At 34.2% G+C, this 20,639-nt stretch overlaps 1 protein-coding gene across 1 annotated transcript in view; it reads left to right on the top strand.

Moving 5' to 3' along the window:
- Positions 1-20,639, top strand: part of DIP2B (disco interacting protein 2 homolog B) — a 192,624-nt gene that overhangs the window by 95,228 nt on the left and 76,757 nt on the right. Inside the window, exons 3-5 of the mRNA XM_074270405.1 lie at positions 2,349-2,474; positions 8,960-9,085; positions 19,799-20,011. Coding sequence (XP_074126506.1) covers positions 2,349-2,474; positions 8,960-9,085; positions 19,799-20,011 — 465 coding nt within the window. The remainder of the gene's footprint in view (positions 1-2,348; positions 2,475-8,959; positions 9,086-19,798; positions 20,012-20,639) is intronic.

The raw sequence follows: 20,639 nt of genomic DNA, 5'->3' as shown, positions 1-20,639 counted from the left end.
TGGGGAGAACACCTAACTCTCTGCTCTCATTCCAGACTCTTCCTCAGAATTCTATATAGTTAACTTCCTGTTTGCTTACCTCCAAATATAATGCCCAATAGCACATAAAATTCATACTGTGTAGATCTCCCCAACAAACAAAATATATCAAATCTTCCCTTGACTTTCCTTTGCCTATTAATAGCATGATCCTTCTAATTTATTCCGGCTGGGATAACCTTAAGGTTCTCTTTTACTCTTCCTTCTCACTACTCCCATAAAATCACTTGCCAAGCCATATTGATTCTACCTTAGATATATTTCTAACCTTTCCTCTTCTATGGAGTTATCATTGTTCAGACACTTCTTACCTTTCACTTAAATGGTCAGCTTCATCTCCTTTTTCTCTAATCCATCTTTCTGCTTTCAAGATGTCACTCATTTATTTTAAAAATTTCAGCATCTTGATAGCCTATCAAATAATTATAAAGACCTGGTCCTGGTATTTAAGGCCTGTTACAGTCTAGTGATGATCTACTCCCCCCCCCCTGAGGCTGAGGTTAAGTGACTTGCCCAGGGTCACACAGCTAGGAAGTGTTAAGTGTCTGAGACCAGATTTGAATTCGGGTCCTCCTGAATTCAAGGCTGGTGCTCTATCCACTGTGCCACCTAGCTGCCTGATGATCTACTTTTCCACCCTTATTCTACTCCACTACAAATATACTCTTTGGGATGTTTAGTGGTTTAGTTTGACTCTTAAGTCCCTATTCTTATCCTATACTCTCCTTTTTCTCTACCCTTTTCTACACAGTCTACCATCCCTGAATTGAACTTCCTCTTACCTCTGTCTCTGATGTAATCCCTTTTTTTGCTCCTCAGCCTTTGTTTGTAAAGGTAAAAATGGTATCTCCCTCCTTAAACTTCTCATACCATATGGTTCTCACATTTGCATTTGTCATGCTTTCTTTAATCAGTTATTGTATAAGGTTAATTGCCCCCATTAGATAGTAAATTCTTTAAGATAGGATTTGTGGTACATGTTTATGTCTCCAGTGTTTTTAAAAAATGAATGAGCATAACTTTGTTGAGTATCTACTATGTGCCAGACATTATATACTGGACATTGGGGATAGAAATACAAAAACAATACTTGGCATCAAGTTTATATCTTAACAGGGTGATAAAACACAAGTTCAAGAGTGGGACCCTGTATATGTTCTGTTATTAAAATGTAATGTTCTTAGTTTGGTTTGTTTTCTGGAGGTCTTGGAGCAACTTTCTTTTCAGACAGAGTAATCACCATGAGAATAGCCAGCTGTTAAAGTCCAAAAGTCTTTATTATCTCTTTTAAAGCCTTGTCTCCTTTCCTGGGGCCCGGTTAGCTTTCTTTGAGGCTTTCCAGAGTCTTGGTTTCAGTGGAGAGGTGAAGGAGGAGAGCCTGCCACCAAGGTGCTGTGAGATGGGATGAATGAATCTGAGTCCAAGAGCTTATGCTTCAGTCTCTAGTCCACTTGTTTTCTCTATCTCTGAATGAACCTGGCTAAGGCTCCTAGCTTATATGCTCTACAGTGAGTATAAACCAATCATTATATCACTAGAAAACTATTATTTGTTCTAAGATTAAATCACTCATACTGAACTTAGAGAACATGCTTGATTGTCTCATCAGTTCCACTTAGTACCTTGTAAGAATTCAAGTTTAGAGTTCTGGCCTATAACAGGACCCAAGTTTTGGTCTGTAACAAAAATTGTGCTTATACCAGTAGTATGGCAAATTGTCACAATCTTGCTAGTAACCAAGGTTTAATTATGTTCCCAGAGCAGGATATGGAAAGATGATTAAGGCATTGGGAAATGCGATGAGGAGGGCTTGCAGAAATGATGGAAAGATACTTGAACTGGAAAAGGCCATGTTTACTTGTAGATTTTTGGATAAAGGAATATCATCAGCACTTTTTATATGTTTGAATGGAGTTGTTGAATGAAGAAAAACTTGTCCTATTCTAGAGACAATCAGAAACGAAGTAATTTGCATTTTCATATAGTGAGGAGTTTTTAAACTTTATCAATAATAGCATTTTGGCATTTATTTTCTATGTATTAATAGAGGTTTAAAACTTTAAACTAATATGAGCAAAGGAACAGGTTATTGTGGCAGAAGTAGGAAATATTCTCTATTTTATTATTATTTTTTTAATTTTAAAAGTCACATCTTTTGGATAGCATAGCTGATCAAAAGGTTTTCCTTTTTTGTTCTTATTGTTTTTCTTTTCCCCTTTTTTTCCTGTACAGTGACATCTTTTGACCATAATTACTTGGGGGTTTTTTGTTTATATATGAAACGTCTTCCACACTTTTTTCCCCCTTAGGGACTGATTCCACAGTTCAAAAGGAACACAAAAACCAGAGCACTCCATCTGCAGCACCCACCTCAACTCCTTCCAAGTACCACCGAGGTCGATCCGGGGGAGCTAGAGATGAAAGATATCGATCAGGTAAAGAATGAACACGATTATTGGTTGAATGTCCTTGCTGATATAAATATAGACTAAATAACCTAACAGCTTCTAATTTTCAATAATTTGGTCCCTAAAACCTACACATCTTTACCAATGTATAATTATGCATTTTGCGCATCCAGACCCATGAGATCATCTGTGCAAATTCTTAAAATAATATATATCAGCCACTCATTTGCAATGTAGAATCATGGTCTACAAAGTGAGGCCAGTGATCTGACTCTAAGGTATATGTGATTATCTAATCATAAAATGGCAAGACCTTGAATCCCACCTTCACAAATATCACCAATCATGAAGTTTGTCTACAAAACAATCACTGAGTAGCCTTGTTATTCCCCACTCTCGCTTTTCCCTGTACCGTATAAACTCCCAACCTCCCTCATTCTGAACCAGGCAATGGAATTTGAGAATACATATATCCTAATTGCTACCTGAATATCTCTAGTATTCATTACATTAGAATTCAGGTATAATTGGAAAAATCTCTTTTCTCTTGGAGGGCAGTGATAGCTCCTCCTTTTTAATTTTGGATGTGACAGAAAAAAAATATATATATGAGTCTTCATTGTAATTATCTTTACATTGCATTTTCTTCCAAGTCCACACCTTTTCCAAATTTTCCCTAAACTGTGAAAGAAACCACCATCCTTCCTATCACCCAGCTGTCCAAGTCATTGTTGACCCTTCATTCTCCCTCAGCCTACAAAGTTGAACAGTTAATAAAGTTTGTTCCTTTTACTTCTAAATTACTTCTTGCATCAATCCTTTTCTCATTATCTGCATAGCCACAAGCTGAGTTCAGGTTGTTATTATTTTTAATAATAATTATTATCATTGTATAGTCATCATTGATGTAGTCCCTGCTGTGTGTTAGGCATTGTATACAACACTATCTTATTTCATGTTCATATAATCCTGAAAGGTAGGTGCTGTTATTATCCCCATTTTCCAGATGAGGAAACTAAGGGAACATAAGCTACTTTTAAACTCAACTCTTCCAATTCCAAGCTCAGCACTCTATTCTCTGTTCTACCTGGCTTATTTTTACTTATAGCCTCCTTATTGATATTCTAGGCCATGTTTTACCCTTCTCCAATCCATCCTTCACCCAACTGCCAACGTAGTGTTTCTAAACCACAAGTCTTACCATCTCACTTTCTTACTCAATAAATTCCTGTGACTGCCTTTTGACTATTGACTCCAGAGTCAAATATTATTTTGTCTTTCTCTCTCTTTTAAAATTTCTATTTAATATTTACTACTATAGTCTTGCATATATGAAATTTATAAGGTATATGTAGAGGGTGTACACTTAGGGTGTACGATCACAAAAGATTGGGGACCATTGTCTTAGAAAATTATTCTTAGGGATGCTGTTAGATTTGGTTTCTTGACTAAGATCAGACATCTGTATATCATAGGTAGGACTAGAACCATAATCTTCTCAACAACATCACATTGCTTTCTTTGCTTCTTTCTGCCTCTTCCCTATAATGTTATCTCTTCCTATTCTTCGTTTTCAGAAAGTTTAAAATACCCAGCCCATCTTTGTTTTCCCTCCATATTAACAAATTTTTGATCTCAGGAATCATAGCAGTGTATTTGTAACTTTTGAGGAACCCACTGAACTTGGCTCCTTAAATCATGGTCACTCATTCAACCACCCACATAACACAATGAAAAGAGAGTGGTGAAGCTGGGAGGTGAAGTATATTATACACAGCTGGATGCTTTCCACTAGAAAAATAATTCATTCACCTTGGGTTTTTTTTTTTTTTTAACATATATGTAACCAAATTAGAAACACAGGAGTTGGAGGACTATTTTTCCTAATTTTCATTATACTATTATGGAGCATACAAGCTTGGAAACCCTGTGTTCCAGTCCTACCTATAATATACAGATGTCTGACCTTAGTCAAGAAACCAAATCTAAGAGCACTTGTGCAAATGTAGGTACCATCAGCCAATAAATCAATCAGTAAACATTTATTAAATGTCTGTTATAATGTCAAACACTGTGCTAAATGCAGAAGATGGGGGGAAAGATATATATAGATATAGATAGAGAAAGAGACAGACAGAGACAGAGGCGGGGATGATCAGGAGAGGAAAGACACTGGAATTAAGAGATTGAAAAAGGCTTTCTGAAGAAGATGAAGGGTAAAGACAGTGAATGAACAGTTTCAGACATGTTGGATTTTAAGGTTACTACTGAAATCTAGTCTGAGATTTCTGATAGGAAGTTGAAATTGCAAGACAAAAGGTCAACAGAGATAGGTTTGAAAATCAGGATCAAATTGAAATTTGAGCTTATGAGATTACTAAATAAAGTAGCCTAGTGCAAAAAAAGGAAAAAGGCCAGGACAATTAGTGGGGTATGACCTGGATGGAGATCCAGCAGAGGAGACTGGGAGGGTAAAGGGGAGAGATTAGACGAGTAGGAGAACCAAGGAGAATAGTGTCACAAAACTCTAGAAATAAGAGAATAGAAGAGGGTAATCAGTGCTGTCAGAGACTTAAAAGGAAGTCAAGAAAGATGAAAATTGAGAAAAGATCAGTAGATTTAGCAAGGTAGAGATCATTAGCAACTTTGAAGAAAAAGTTTAAATGATGAGGTTGAAAGCCAGCCTGTAGAATCAAGAAGAGAGTAAGAAAAAAATAAAGTGGAGACATTGATGGTCAATTCTTACAAATGTTCCACTTTCATGATTATGAACTCTAAAATTCTCTTATCACAACATGTTGTTATTTCACTTCTTCCTCTGATTTGAAACTCCAAACTCTGTTCTACACCCTCACTATGCCCTTCAATGCTTTGACTCCTGAGTTTTTTCACAGACCAGTCAAGTCTATACTGGCCACACTTTCTTCCTTTCCCCATCTTGATCCTTTTATGAATCAGTAAGTTCTACTCTGCCCAATTTGAGTCTCTTCCCGCTTCACTAATCTTATCTTGCAAATATTTAGACTTGGATCACTCCCATTATCTATTTCCTTTATTACTGTACAAATACCGATGACCAAAAGTTATAGAACTGTGGCAAGAGCCAAGGATATGACCATTTTGGTGTGGCTGAGCTGGAGTGGAATAGGTCCTTTGAAGTGAATAAACTGAGGAAGTAGGATGTAAAGGTGTTTGAGGGAGTGTCAGTATGTTGGTTGTATAAGGATGAGAATAACACTTGAGTCAGGTATTGACCTCACTGAGAAAATGTCCTGAGAGTGATTGGTAGATAGCAATGATCACAATTTTCATTTGGGTTGTAGATAAGAATTGAGTAAGCCTCAAATGGTTTTTGAGTGAAAATTATTAAACTGCATACCCTTTGATCCAGAAGTGTTACTACTAGGCTTATATCCCAAAGAGATCTTAAAGAAGGGAAAGGGACCTGTTTGTGCAATAATGTTTGTGGCAGCCCTCTTTGTAGTAGCCAAAAACTGGAAACTGAGTAGATGTGCCATCAATTGGAGACTAACTGAATAAATTGTGGTATATGAATGTTATGGAATATTATTATTCTGTAAAAAATGACCAGCAGGATGATTCAGAAAGGCCTGGAGAAACTTACATAAACTGATGTTGATGAGTGAAATGAGCAGGACAAGGAGATCATTATATATTTCAACAGCAGTACAATATGATGATCAATTCTGATGGACATGGCTCTCTTCAATGAGATGAACCAAATCAGTTCCATTTGTTCAATAATGAATAGAACCAGCTATACCCAGTGAAAAAAACTCTGGGAAATGAGTGTGAACCACTACATAGCATTTCCAATCCCTCTGTTTTTGTCTGTTTGCATTTTTTATTTCCTTCACAGGTTAATTATACATTATTTCAAAGTCCGATTCTTCTTGTGCAGCAAAATAACTATATGGATATGTGTACATATATTATATTTAACATATATTTAACATTAAAAAAAAAAAAAAGATTTTTGAGTGATGGTCATAGAGCGATAGCCTGGAAGTAGCAATGAGAATCAAGGAGTATTTTAATTTCTTCACCTCAGTCAGACAGTTGAGAAGGGAAATGAGTGAAAGTACAGGTAATGCTGTAAAGGGTTGCCAGGGAAGCTCTCCTCAGGAGGAAGCCATGCCTCACAGCCAGAAGATGAAAGGATGAGGAAAGGGAGAGCACAGCCAGGATGGTGGAGAAAAGACATAGACTGGATAGGATGGATAGAAACAGATCAAGGAGAGATAATTTAAGGATTAGTGAACTACCTAAAATCCCTAATCAAAAAGACGTCTTTCAAGAAATTATCAAGGAAAACTGCTCCAATATTCTAAAACCAGAAGATAAAATAGAAATTGAAAGTATCTACCAATCACTTCCTGAGAGAACTCCCAGGAATTTTATAGCTAAATTGCAAAGTTCCCAAATCAAGAAGAAAATAATTGCAGACAACCAAAAAAGAAACAATTCAAATGTGTGGAACTATAGTCAGGACAACACAAAATTTCGAAAATTTTACGTTAAAGGATCAGAGAGTTTGGACTTTAATATTTTAGAGACAAAAGGAGCTAGGCTTACAACCAAGAATCACCCACCCAGCATAATTGAATATAATCCTTCAGGGGAAAAACTGGAAATTCAGTGAAAGAGAACTTTTGAGTGTTTGTGATAAAAAGACCAGAATTGAATAGAAAATTTGACTTTCAAATAAAAGAATCAAGAAAATCATAAAAAGGTAAAAAGGAAAGAAAAATAAAAAAATTCACTAAGATTAAACTGTTTATATTACTGTATGGGAAAATAATATGTCTAACACCTAAAAACTTTTCTCATTACAACAGTTAAAAGTATATACATATAGGGCAGCTAGGTGGCACAGTGGATAGAGCACCAGCCCTGAATTCAGGAGGACCCGAGTTCAAATGTGGTCTCAAGACACTTAACACTTCCTAGCTGTGTGATCCTGGGCAAGTCACTTAACCCCAGCCTAAAAAAAAAAAAAAAAAAAAAGTATATACATATATTGAAATAATGGGTATAAGTTAATTATGATGGAATAGTTATCTAAAAAAATAAAATTAAAGGATGAGAAAGAGTAATGCATTGAGAGAAGGAGGATGAGAGAACAGGATAAATTATCTGACAAAAAAGGCATGAAGAACATTTACAATGGAAGGGAAAAAGAGGAATGCAAGTGGGAGAACTTGTAAACTTTACTTTTATTGAAATTGGTTCAAAGAGAGAATAAAACATTACACCCTCAGTTAGATAAAGAAATCTATCTTACCATAGAGGAAAGTAGGAGAAGAAAGGAGAAAAACAGTGCTGATAGAAAGGATGGCAGATTGGGGAAGGTAAAAGTTAAAAACAAAACACTTTTGAGAGTGGACAGAGAGAAAGGAAAAAGAGGGGGGAAATAGGAAAAAGGAAATTATATAGTAATCATGAGTGAAAAAATTTTTGGCAAATTTCTCTGATGACATTTCTCAAGCATATAGAAGACTAATGTATAGAATATAAATATAAAGCTAAGTCATATTTATAGAAATAAGAACCATTCTTCAAATGAGATGGTCAAAGATATGAATAGGCAGTTTTCAGATAAAATAATCAAAACTATATGGAAAAATGCTCTAAATCATCATTGATTAGAAAAATGAAAATTAATATAACTCTGAAGTACCACTCCACACCTATTAGACAACCTCATTTGACAAATAAGGAAAATGACAAATATTGGAAGAGGTATGGAAAAATTGAAACATTAATGAATCATTATTGAAGTTGTCTAGTAATTCAATCAATGTAGAACAATTTGGAACCATTTCCAAAGGACCATAGAACCATGCATACCCTTTGACTGAGAAATATTGTTACTAACTCTGTATCCCAAAGAGATTTAAAAAAACAAAATGCAAATATTTTTTGTCTACCAAAATATTTATAGGAGCTCCTTGTAGTTGTGGCAAAAATTGGAAAGTTAGGGGACATCCATCAGTTGGGAAACAGCAGGATAAATTGTGGTATTTATGATGGAATACTGTTGTGCTATAAGAAATGATGAACAGGATGCTCTCAGAAACATCTAGAAAGATGATGCAAAGTGAATTGAGCAGAACCAGTAGAGTATTGTATATGGTAACAAAAAAGTTCTTGGCTATGTTCAGTAATATGCAGTGATCCAAAAGACAGTTCTGAAAGACTTGTCATGAAAAAATACTATCCATCTTTAGAGAAAGAACTGATAGAGTCTAAATACAGATCAAAACATACTTTTTCTTACTTTTTTTTTCTTGGTTGATTTGTTATCTTTTTTTTTTTTTTTTTTTTTCGGTCTGTGTTAGTCCTTTGGCAGTGCCTACCAAATAAGGCTGTTGTGTTGAAAGACTTATGTAAACTTTAATGAACTCTATAAATATTCTCTCTACATAATTATCATTTTGAAATATTTCTCAAAAAAGGTAAAAAAGTGTAAAATATCATTAATTTTTCAGATATTCATACAGAAGCTGTACAAGCAGCATTAGCCAAGCATAAAGAACAGAAAATGGCTCTGCCAATGCCAACTAAAAGACGATCCACATTTGTCCAGTCTCCTGCAGATGCTTGCACGCCTCCAGGTATGTGTGCCAGTCCCAACTTGTTTTGGGGAGGTTACTATTTTAGTATATCTTAAAGAAACTGTCTTGTCATTGTCATGCTAAGATGGCAGCTATCCTGCTCTCTGCAGCAGCAGTAATTCTTTGGATTGTGACTTCTCCAATGTCAACAAATTTGGGTCCTCTAAGTAATGGAAACATTCTATTCAGTTTTATATCCTAGTTATTTAATGCATTTTTTTGGTCAGCAATGAAAGATAAAATATAGCATAATCAAATTATAAGCACAGACTAAAGACATAGGACCTTAAAAAAAAAACCTATGGATACGTTGAAATTTTAATAAAGATTTAAAATGCAGCCTTTCAAAAACTGTGTGTGCGTATGTATGTATATATATACACACACACATACAACATGTATAATTATTCATCTTTCTCAGATGCTTTATCATCTTGACATTGTTATGTCAAGGAGGTTTAAGTTTAATTTTGTTGCCTAATATGGATTCTTCCTATCCTGACATTGAGTGATCTGGCAAGGCTCCAGTTGAGCTGGCAGCAGATTTTAAAATGTATTTTTTTTAAATGGGTCTATAAGGGCAGCAGAATCTAGTAGCTTCGTATAAACCTATTAATTTGATATAAATAAGAGATTTTAAAATATTGGTTAATTGTTGAAGAAGCACTAAGCCCTTCCAAGATACAGCAGATAATAATTCCTGGCTATTTCTATTGCATTAAGCATTTCTTCCAGAATTTTTAAAGCCTTTTCTTTTGCACAGTCTCTGTTGAATGCAGCCTTCTGAAGTCAAGATTAGCAATTCTATCCCAAAGTCTCACAATTATGCATACTAAATTTGTTCATACTTGGTTGTTCAATTTTCTTATATAAGTCAAGTGCTTGTATCCCTAGAATTTTACATTATTGGTAATAAATCTGGTTTAATTTTAATCTAAACTGTTGACCCTGTTTTTGTTTTTTTGTTGTTAGTAGAAACTTTGTTGTAATCAATTCATATTCATAATAGTTTAATTGTTTAGCTTCTTAGCATTGATATAAATCAATATGTGCAATTTTCTTTTAAGTATTTAGTAACTTGCTAGAATATTGGTATATGCAATGAGACCATTAACTATGTGTGTTTTTCTTTCTTCTTCACATTTGTGGTGTCACTATGTTTGAGAGAGAAATAGCTCTGTGGCTTCAAGTGTTTCTGCAAAAGCTAATATAGGATACCTCTGGTAGACTATTTCAGTAAAATACATTGTTTCTGTCATAGTGCTTACAATGAAACCTACTTGTTAGGATTACTAGGTGAATTCTCACCTTGTCACTGTCCAGACAACCCGAGTTCTCACCTAGTAATCCTAACACCTACTCAGGGAAAATCTTGAATAAATTTCATATATTATTTGTACTGGTTGAGACTGCCATTAACAAAAGGGTTTTTCATTTGAGTAGTTATCCATCTTTGGCAAAGATTGTGCTGAGTTATATCTAAAGGTCAGGGTAGGGGGTGTGAGACATTGGTCTCAAAAAGAAAGTTCCCCATAGTTAAAGAAATCTGGTTTCAGAGAAAATAGCCTAAGCTTATAGTTATAGGGTTAGATGTGTAAGGAAATTCAGTGAATATAGAATCAGGAGAAACAAACAAATAAAAAAAAAATCTTTATTTGTAATAGAAGCAATTGAATAATAAATTTTAAATTGCTTTAATAACATATTCTAACTGTTGTTTTATGAGAGTGTAGATATTTAGTTTCAGCATAAGGTCCTTGATTTCTAAATAATTTCCAAGATTTTTCCTCTGCCTTCGAAAGTTATAACTTTAATGTATTTAAATTAGTGTTTAAGTAACTAGAAAGAACATATAGCCAGATCTCCTAAATTGGCAGGAAAACACATTCCTCCCTCATAGCAAAAGGATTCCTAAACATTTATTTACAACTCAAAATCAAGTTATGTAGATACAGGGACATCCCTAGACAAAAGCAGGTAAACCTAGATCTCATTTCTTCACTGTCAGATTAAGGCAGTCTTTGTGAGAGTGCTGAAGTATCTTTAGAACTCCTGCAAATAAGCAAATCCTTTGCTGCCTGTTGGAGTGCTGAGTTTAAGTCCAAAAGATTGTTATCTTTAATCACTTATTAGAAGCAAATAAAATTTGTCTTCAGTGACTGCTCCTATTTAGTCTATTCAATTCATTCAAGTAATTGTATAATTGCAGTGACATTGCTAAATGTAGAATAGTTTCACACAAATTTAATAGGCAAATCGCTTCAAAAATCTTTCTGTTTGTGAATACGAACAGAACACTCTCTGATAGAAATGATTCAGCTTCCTAACCTTAATTTCTTTTCTTACTCTGAATTCTTGTGTATATATTTTGAAGGGAAAGAAACATTTCTGCATAGATTTGGGAACAACTTTCTTTGTTTTTGTATCTATTTACTTTGTAACATTGACCTCCTTGTTGGTCCTCACAGAAAATGCATCATCTTCCAATTACAAGCATTTTCACTGGCTTTCCCATGCCTAATGTACTCCTTCTCTTATCTCCATCTCCTAACTTCCCAGACTCCCTTCAAGTCCCAGCTAAAGTTTTATTTTCTATAGAAAACCTTTCCTGATCTCCCTTAAGCCTTCTTTCTGCTAATTATCTCCAATTTATCTTGTATCTATCTTGCTTGTACATAGCTGTACATAGCCTGTTGTCTTCCAGATTAGATTGAGAGCTCCTTGAAAGCAGGGATCCTTTCTTGCCTTTTCTTTGTTTTAAGACTTAGTGCTGCTGCTGTGAACAATGCCTTGCTCATAGTAAATGTTTAATAAATGCTGAGAAGAAATGGGGGAAAAGTCTTTTTTTTTATATAACCTTAATTCTGCTCATACTTTTAAAATATATGGGAAATAACTTACAAACAAGATCATTTTTCTTCTGTCCAAAGGTCAATTTAAATTTCAATCTAATACAGTTACCTTAAGGTTTATTTGATGTGCAGGTTAATTTATATTTCATTGATTGAAACATTTAAATAATCCAATTTGGTAGAAAGCTACATAATTCTCTATGTCTTTGGTCTTGTTCAAATTCTAGAAAACTTGAATTGTTGCCAAATTGAGGGTTTTTTATGTGTGTGTACTGAAATAACATTAGTATCATAAGGCAATTGTTTTAGCTCCTCTTGTAAGAGTTTTTTGGTGTAAAAATATTGCTCATTCATAAGACTTAGCATTGACAGAAATTTCATTTGAAATTTAGGCTTTTTTCCTCTCTCTGTTAGTTTTCTGCAATGTCCTATGTTATATTATGATAGCATTCTAATCCCCAAAGAAGTAGCATCTCCTGCTCTTCAAATAGATTACTTTTTCCCAAAAATATATTCTGCCTTTTCATATTGACTCACTTTTAGAATAAGCAGCCAAATTCCTGTGAGGGAAACTTAAATTTAGTTTTCTGTCTCATTCAGGCCCTTGCTTAAAAGTCCTATTTTCATAGGTTAACTATAGTTGCTTTTTCAGATGGACAGATGGGAAGTTTAATTTTTAAAATTGGAAGTGAAAAAGTAAGCAAAGTTGAAATGTTCAGTAATAATCTATTCCTTCTCTATTCATAAGGTAGTTTGTTGTCATCTTCAGGAAATTTTCTTTATCCAAAGTGTTCAATTTTATATATAGTGTAATTTTGGATGTCAGTCAAAGCAAATTGAATAGTCATGGTTCATTAACTTTAGCTTTGCAGATCATATTGGCATGGATACACATATAGCATAAACAGGAGACAATTTGAATGATAGAACTTTTAAAATGCCATTTTTTACAGATGTGTGCATAAATACAAATTAATTGCTGTTGACAATATATTATGCCATCTCTGCCTTGATGAATAGTTATGTTATTTAAGAGAAGAGGGCAGATGAATGGCACAGTGGATAGATTACTAATCTTGGAATCAGAAAGACTAATCTCCATGTGGCCTCAGATACTGTGATATTGGGCACGTCATTTAATCTTGTTAGTCTCAGTTCTTCATAAAATGAATCAAAGAAGGAAATGGTAAACCAAATGACTTAACAATAACAAAAATTTAGAGAAGAATCTCTATTTTATATCTATATATGTATATACATATACATATATATATATATATATATTATATTTATAGTATAGGTAGTATTTCATGATACCATATAACTGTATGAAACTGGCCTCTCACCTGTAGGTACCCAGAAGCCGAACAAACTAGGCTAGAGACAAGGAAGATCAAAAATCAAAGAGAAATTTAATTCCAAAGTGAGGGAAATAGCTGTGTAGGGAAGATCTCCAGTACTTATACCTATGGCTATGAGATGAGCTGTAACCCTGACAATGAGGGGTTAACAGCAACAATGTGACAAGTTTGATTAATAACAGGGCTTCATGACCAGAAACAATTCTGGGATTTTACTATGGCTTAGGTCATCTAGAGGATGAGTGCAAAGGATTATTGTTATACCAAGATTTTAACAATACCTAGCCTAAGGCCAAAAGGGAACTAAAGCAGGATAGGATAGATGTTGAATATTCATTATATAAATATTTTTGTCCTTTTGGTTTAACTTACCAGTTCATAGAATTAAAAGTGTATTAACAAGTCAAGTCAGTATGGTTAATGTTGAACATTAATCCATTAGTCATTTTTTTGAGCATTTGGTATAATTTAAGATGATAGATTTAGAACTGAAAGGAATTTTTAAAACTATCTGTCCAATGCTTATTTTATTCATGCCTATAAGTAAATTTTGCACTTTTTCTCTTCCATTCTTGTTTAGAGTAGTAAATTCTTTTTTTTTTTTTTTTTTTTTTTTTTTTTGTTACTGGTGGATAGCACAAAGATTAACCTGTTTAGAGTAAAATATCATAAAATCTGAACTACAGAATTTACATTTTATTTTTTTAAAGCTTTATTACATTCACAGATGCATAAACATGGAAAGCAATGTAATGTTTGTGTTAACTAAAGATTGAAACCTTTCTTTGGATAATAGTTAAAAACACAGAAATTATTTACATAAACATATGAAATGTGATTTTTAAGTCTTTTCAAGGCTCAGTTAAGGTGTCACTAAATCATTTCTTTAGTTGATATTCCCTTAGTTGTCAGAATTTTCTCATATTATCTTATATTTATTTACTTTTAGTTCCTTGAGGGCTGGAACTGTTCTTGGCTTTGTTTCCCCAATGCTTTACCTATAGTAGATGCTTATTAAATGTTTATTGAATTGAGTTAAATACACTTGAGCCCCTCTAAGATTTTCAATGCTTCAAAGAAATTTCCTAAGAAACTATTACAGCTGTTTTGTTTTTTTTTTCCCCCTCTCTGAAATACAAACAAAAAAACCTCTAAAAGTCCTTCATATAATATAGTCCCTTCTAATCAATTGGGACTTAATGGAAACATTGTAGTACAGGATTTTTGGCCATAGTCTGATTATCTTAATCATATGTTACAAAATAAGTGTTCTGAATCTATATGCCAACTTTAACGCCTGAATTTTTTGAATTAAGTTTTTGCTCTCCCAAGAACCAATCTCCTATCTTCAAAGTTTGCCTTGGTGCAATAATTCATTCAAATTCACTTCTGAGGCTTGCTGAGCAATTGTTTTACTGGGTCCTCTAATTCACATCAGATGGTAAAACTTTAGCAGTGTTAAAGTTAAGATGAAAAAGCATTTAAATAAATAAACAATATGGTCTAAATGATGAGGGGACCCCTGAAACTCTTCTTTATTATAGCTTTTTATTTATCAGATATATGTATGGGTAATTTTTCAGCATTGACAATTGCAAAACCTTTTGTTCCAATTTTTCCCCTCCTTCCCCCAAACCCTCCCCCAGATGGCAGGTTAACCATGTTAAATATGTTAAAATATATGTTAAATACAATATATGTATACATGTCCATACAGTTATTTTGCTGTACAAAAAGAATTGGACTTTGAAATAGTGTACAATTAACCTGTGAAGGAAATAAAAAATACAGGCAGACAAAAAAATAGTGGGATTGGGAATTCTATGTAGTGGCTCATAGTCATCTCCCAGAGTTCTTTTGCTAAGTATAGCTGGTTCAGTTCATTACTGCTCTATTGGAACTGATTTGGTTCATCGCATTGTTGAAGAGGGCCATGTTCAGCAGAATTGATCATCATATAGTATTATTGTTGAAATATATATAATGATCTCCTGGTTCTACTCATTTCACTCAGCATCAGTTCATGTAAGTTTCTCCAGGCCTTTCTGAAATCATCCCGCTGGTTATTTCTTACAGAACAATAATATTCCATAATATTAATATACCACAATTTATTCAGCCATTCTCCAATTGATAGCCCTGAAACGCTTTCTCTCTGTGACTTGGGGATCAGCCATGAGGTAAAGCGCTTGAGAGGCTCCTTGAAGGAGAAATTCTCCTTGAACCCTGCCTTGGGAGACCCGCCCCAAGGAAGCAAGGCTAGTTGAGTCCAGAGCTGGAGAATTCCAACCCTCTTGAATGACTCGTTCAATTCTATTCAATTTCAGCTCAAGCCCACCCAGCCCCCCATCAAGAGCAAACCCCAGCTTCTAGCTAAGGCTTCTATTATAAAAAGAGCCAATTTTAAGCTCAGTCCTTGCAAAGGACCTAACATGCCATGTCATGCATAGCAGCAACCTCTGCCCACTGAAATAATATTCTCTTTCAGCATTATCTTTTCTTTATCTTCCTCAACAAGACTTTCCTTAACAAGATTTTATACCTCTCTGTCAGAATTTCTCCCAGAATTACTAGATTTATAATTAAACATGTTATTGATAGTTACTTTAATTATCTTCCAAATATCCAACTAATGTTTTCACTTTTTTTTCAGTTTAAATAAAAGTACAGATGGGTATATTAATAAATTAATGTTCTTGGGGTATATGGCAGACTTGTATTTTTTCCTTACTGGTTAGATTCAGGGAGAGTAGGCAGTTCTGCTCTTGAAAAAATTTTGTATAAGAATCCAAAAAATTCTTTATCTATCTATCTATCTATCTATCTATCTATCTATCTATCTATTATATTATATAAATTAAGAAAGTCTTTCACAGTAGGTGATGCATATCTATATAAGAAAAAAAACCCTGTAATTTATATTTTAAGCACAAATCTGCCAGTGACAACTTTACTATTTAAATAATTCTAAGGAGTTCTTAAAAAGAAAAATCCAAATTCATCTTAGCTTCGAAAATTTCTGCAGCTAAGTTTTTTTTTTTTTTTTTTGAGTTAGACAAATATGATCAAGGTCAAAACTGGTAGGGACAAAGTCTAGCATTCATCATACAGAATAGTAGTTCATTAGCTTTTAGTACACCTTGGGAGAAGCAGTTTTCTAAATTATTCAGTCTTTTTTTATTCTCTGCCTCCAAGAATTTCTTTTCTTTTCTTTTCTTTTTTTTTTTAATCCTGGTCAAGAGTGAAGATGCTTCTATTATTTTAATTATTCAAAGTTTTTTTTTCCCCCCTTTACTTTGATGTAATGTAATGTTCAACTGTTATTAGTTGTGTCTGACTCTTTGTGACCCAATTTTAGGGGTTTTCATTGCAGATATGCTAGAGTGGTTTGCTCTTTCCTTCTTCAGTTCACTTTTACAGATGAGGAAACTGAGGCAAACAGGGCTAAGTGACTTGACCAGACTTACACAGAGTTAGTATCTGAGGCCAGGTTTAAACTCAGGAAGATGAGGGAGATGTGACTCACCTGAACTTTGCACTTTGGTGCCACCTACCTGCTATTTTGACTTATCATTGCCCTAATTCAGTCAAGGCTTTAGCCTAGTTTCCTAATATTATTATTTATAGTTTTTATTTACCAGATATATGCATGGGTAATTTTACAACATTGACAATTGCCAAATCTTTTGTTCTAATTTTTCCCCTCCCCCCCCAGATGGCAGGTTGACCAATACATGTTAAATATATTAAAGTATAAATTAAATACAATATGTGTGTGTATATATACATACATATATATATATATATGTATGTATGTATGTGCATATATATATATCCAAACAGTTGTTTTGCTGTACAAAAAGAATCGGACTTTGAAATAGTGTACAATTAGCCTGTGAAGGAAATAAAAAATGCAGGTGGACAAAAATAGAGGGATTGGGAATTCTATGTAGTCATAGTCATCTCCCAGAGTTCTTTTGCTAGGTGTAGCTGGTTCAGTTCATTACTGCTCTATTGGAATTTCTAATATTATTTTGTAAAATATTGCCTAACAAGGGGAAAGTGTGTTTTCAAGAAAATGGAAAGAGGATATCATAATACTTCCATACCTTTTCATATAATGTTTCCAAATAGGATTTTAGATTGGTTACTTAGAATCTTGAAGATTTAGGATCAAGAGGTGGACTACTACTACCTTTTCCTTTTTTTTCCTGCTAATTTCTAATTACTAGCCCTTTTTTTCTACTTTAATCAATATATTCAAAATAAGATTCTCATTCTTTAACTTCCGTCTGCTATTTGCTTTCATCTTGCAGAACTAAACTTATATTTGATCAGCAGAAGAAAAAGCCTAAAATAGTGGTTAGAAAGACTAATCCTAGTGCTTTCTTTCTGTTGTCTCTATATAACTTGCTTTGTATATGTGTGTATATATTCCATATATAGTTTTCTTCTTTTATATTTTGTTTCCCTTATTATATTGTAAGCTCCTTGAGGGTAAGAACTATCTTTTTGAAGAAGGGACCCAGAAACTCTTTAAAACTCCTTGAAGGAGAGATTCTCCTTGGATCCTATGTCTGTGGGACCCTGCCCGAGGGAAACAAGATAAACAGCTTCATTCTATTATCTAGGTGGGTTCAGTCCAAAGCTGGAGAATCCCAACCCTATTCTATTCTAAGATTTTCTCAATTCCAGCTCAAGCTGAAATCTAGCTTGTAGATAAAAAGAGCCAACTTAGAACTCCACTCACTAGCCCAGCCCCCTATAGAGCAGGCTTCCTTTATAGCCAAAGTTCCTATTATAAAAGAGCCAATCTTAAACTCTCTCTTTGCAGAAGTTCTAACATGCCATGCCATGCCATGCTATGCCAAGAAAACCTCTGCCTGCTGGAATAATATATTCTTCCAGTGCTACCCTCTTTTTATCTCCCTTACTTATTTTCCTAATGAGATTTTATGCTTCTCAGGATTTCTCTGCCAATAATAAACCTCTTTTTTCTGTCTAGCTTCATAAATTCGGGTTCATAATTCCTTTACAAACAATCTCTGTGCCGCCAGAAGGGGGTTCCCAAAACTCCCTACCTATGCATCGAATCCTAACCTCTCCATTTAGTTCCTTGAACCCCAAACCTGCCACTAGACCTCATCATTTAACTCCCTGACCACCAGAAACCCTAATCTCATTTTGATTCCCTAAATCTAATCTTATCTTTTGGTTCCCTGACAACCCTAAATCTAGACCTCATCATATTTTGGTTCTCAGAATCCCAAAACCTAAACCTCATCATTTTGCTCTTTTTGTATCTTAAATGCTGTGGTAAGCACTCAATAAGTATTCATTGATTGGTTTCTTCTCCTGATATTAAAACCACAGAGAGTTTTTATTATTCTTCCCACCTCAGTTTTCCAGGATTCTCTAAAGCAGATTTAAGAAAAGAAATCTGTAATATCAGTTTGCAAAGACTTAGTAATTTTTGTATATTTCTGTACCTCCTTAGTTTTAGTTCATTCCTCCTTCCTCAGATAAGTTGTATTTATTTGTCTTGCATTTTATATCTCCAGCCTAATGAAATGTTAAGTCTACTATAGGCAGGAAGTGGTTTTTGGCTTTTTGGGTTTTTTGTTTTAGGTTTTTTCTTTGAATCTTTACCTCCTACCACAGTCCCTTGGGCATATTCAGCAAAGTGCTTTTTGTTTTAATTCTTTGAGGAATCTCCTTAGTGGATTTATTAACTAAGCTGTTGGGAAAGATGGAAGGGAAGAGAATTTGTAGAACACCTACTGTTTGCTAATCACTGTGATCAAATTTAATCTTCACAACAAGGCTGCAAATGGGTAGGTATTATTATCCCTATTTTAAAGTTGTGGAAGGAGAGGCCAATAGAGATTAAGTACTTTGCTCAGGGTCACATAGCTAGTGTTTGAGGTCAAATTTCGTCTCAGACCTTCCTGCCTCCCAATACTTCAGCCACTGTTAAACCTAGCTGTCTAAGCCAAAAACTAAATTTTACATTTCCACAGTTGCTCAGGGGATTCATTATTCATGTCTTTTTATTGGAAATTGAAAGATCTCCTTATAACCCATTTTCAAACTTGCTTCTCCTGTGGAATAGGAAGTTTTTCCTATATAGAAATTGAGAGAAATTCATGAGTACTAAAATATTTGAAAATTTTAAAAAGTTCAGGATTTCAAGCATTGTGTATCAAGCCCCAAACTAGAATCAGGGTAACTGAAGATTCAAATATTAAATAGTTTAGTTGGCTTGGTTTATTGTTGTTGTTTCTAATAGCAATAACAATTAGCTTCAGAGATATTTTACTTCGCATTTGTTCCCATTGGCTCTATGCATCTTTATTAACATTACAGTGAATTTACAAGTCTTCTCAGAAGGCAAAGAGTGTTTTGCCCATTTAGAATCCAATATTTGAACTGTGAGAGAGGGCCAAGAGGTCTGTGTTATAGGCAGGATGGAGAACTTCTTTCTGATTTACTTCATACAGACACATCTTCTGCCTCTGAGGATGAGGGTTCTCTGAGACGACAAGCTGCTCTCTCTGCTGCCTTGCAACAGAGCTTACAGAATGCTGAGTCCTGGATCAACCGTTCAATTCAGGGATCATCTACTTCTTCATCAGCATCTTCTACACTGTCCCATGGAGAGGTCAAAGGAACCACTGTGTCACTAGCTGATGTATTTGCCAGTACTCGAATAGGTAGGAGATTAATCTCCCCTAGATACCAATTATGTTCTCTTTGGTTAATTTTGACTTTCTGTATCCAGAGGTCGGTTTATTGTTTAAGTTTGATTCTTTGATTTTTCAAAATGACCTAAACATGTACAATCAGATAGAAGTTTACAACTAATGAGGAAAGGGAGGAAGTATTCACAGAACAGTTACAATGGCTACCATCTGGGATATTGGTCCATATTATTGTTCACCTGAAGCCATAGCTATTTCCATAGCAACATTCAAGCTGTGAGAGACAATGCCTGTCTTAATATATATATATATATATATATATATATATATATATATATATATATATATATATATATATATATATATATATATATATATATATATATATATGGCGGGTTCACTTAAGATTATGAAAGTTTCTAGTGGCCCAGATTCTTTTAATCGTTTATAATTTTTTAAACAAACAAAAAATCAAATGAGAAAACTTTTTTGGGAGTATAGCAAGCAAGCCTTTATTCCTATCCATGGGATTGGCCTTCATTGTTCTTGCTGCTATGATGTTGCTACACATTGGAGTATTTAGGTTAAATATTCTTTGTAAGTTGCTAAGTACTGCTGATTGCTACCATATAAAATAAGT

Source organism: Sminthopsis crassicaudata, chromosome 5 (genome assembly GCF_048593235.1).
Source record: "Sminthopsis crassicaudata isolate SCR6 chromosome 5, ASM4859323v1, whole genome shotgun sequence".
Lineage (NCBI taxonomy): Eukaryota > Metazoa > Chordata > Mammalia > Dasyuromorphia > Dasyuridae > Sminthopsis > Sminthopsis crassicaudata.
Note: the sequence above shows the minus strand (reverse complement) of the source record. Positions and strands in the feature narration are given on the sequence as shown.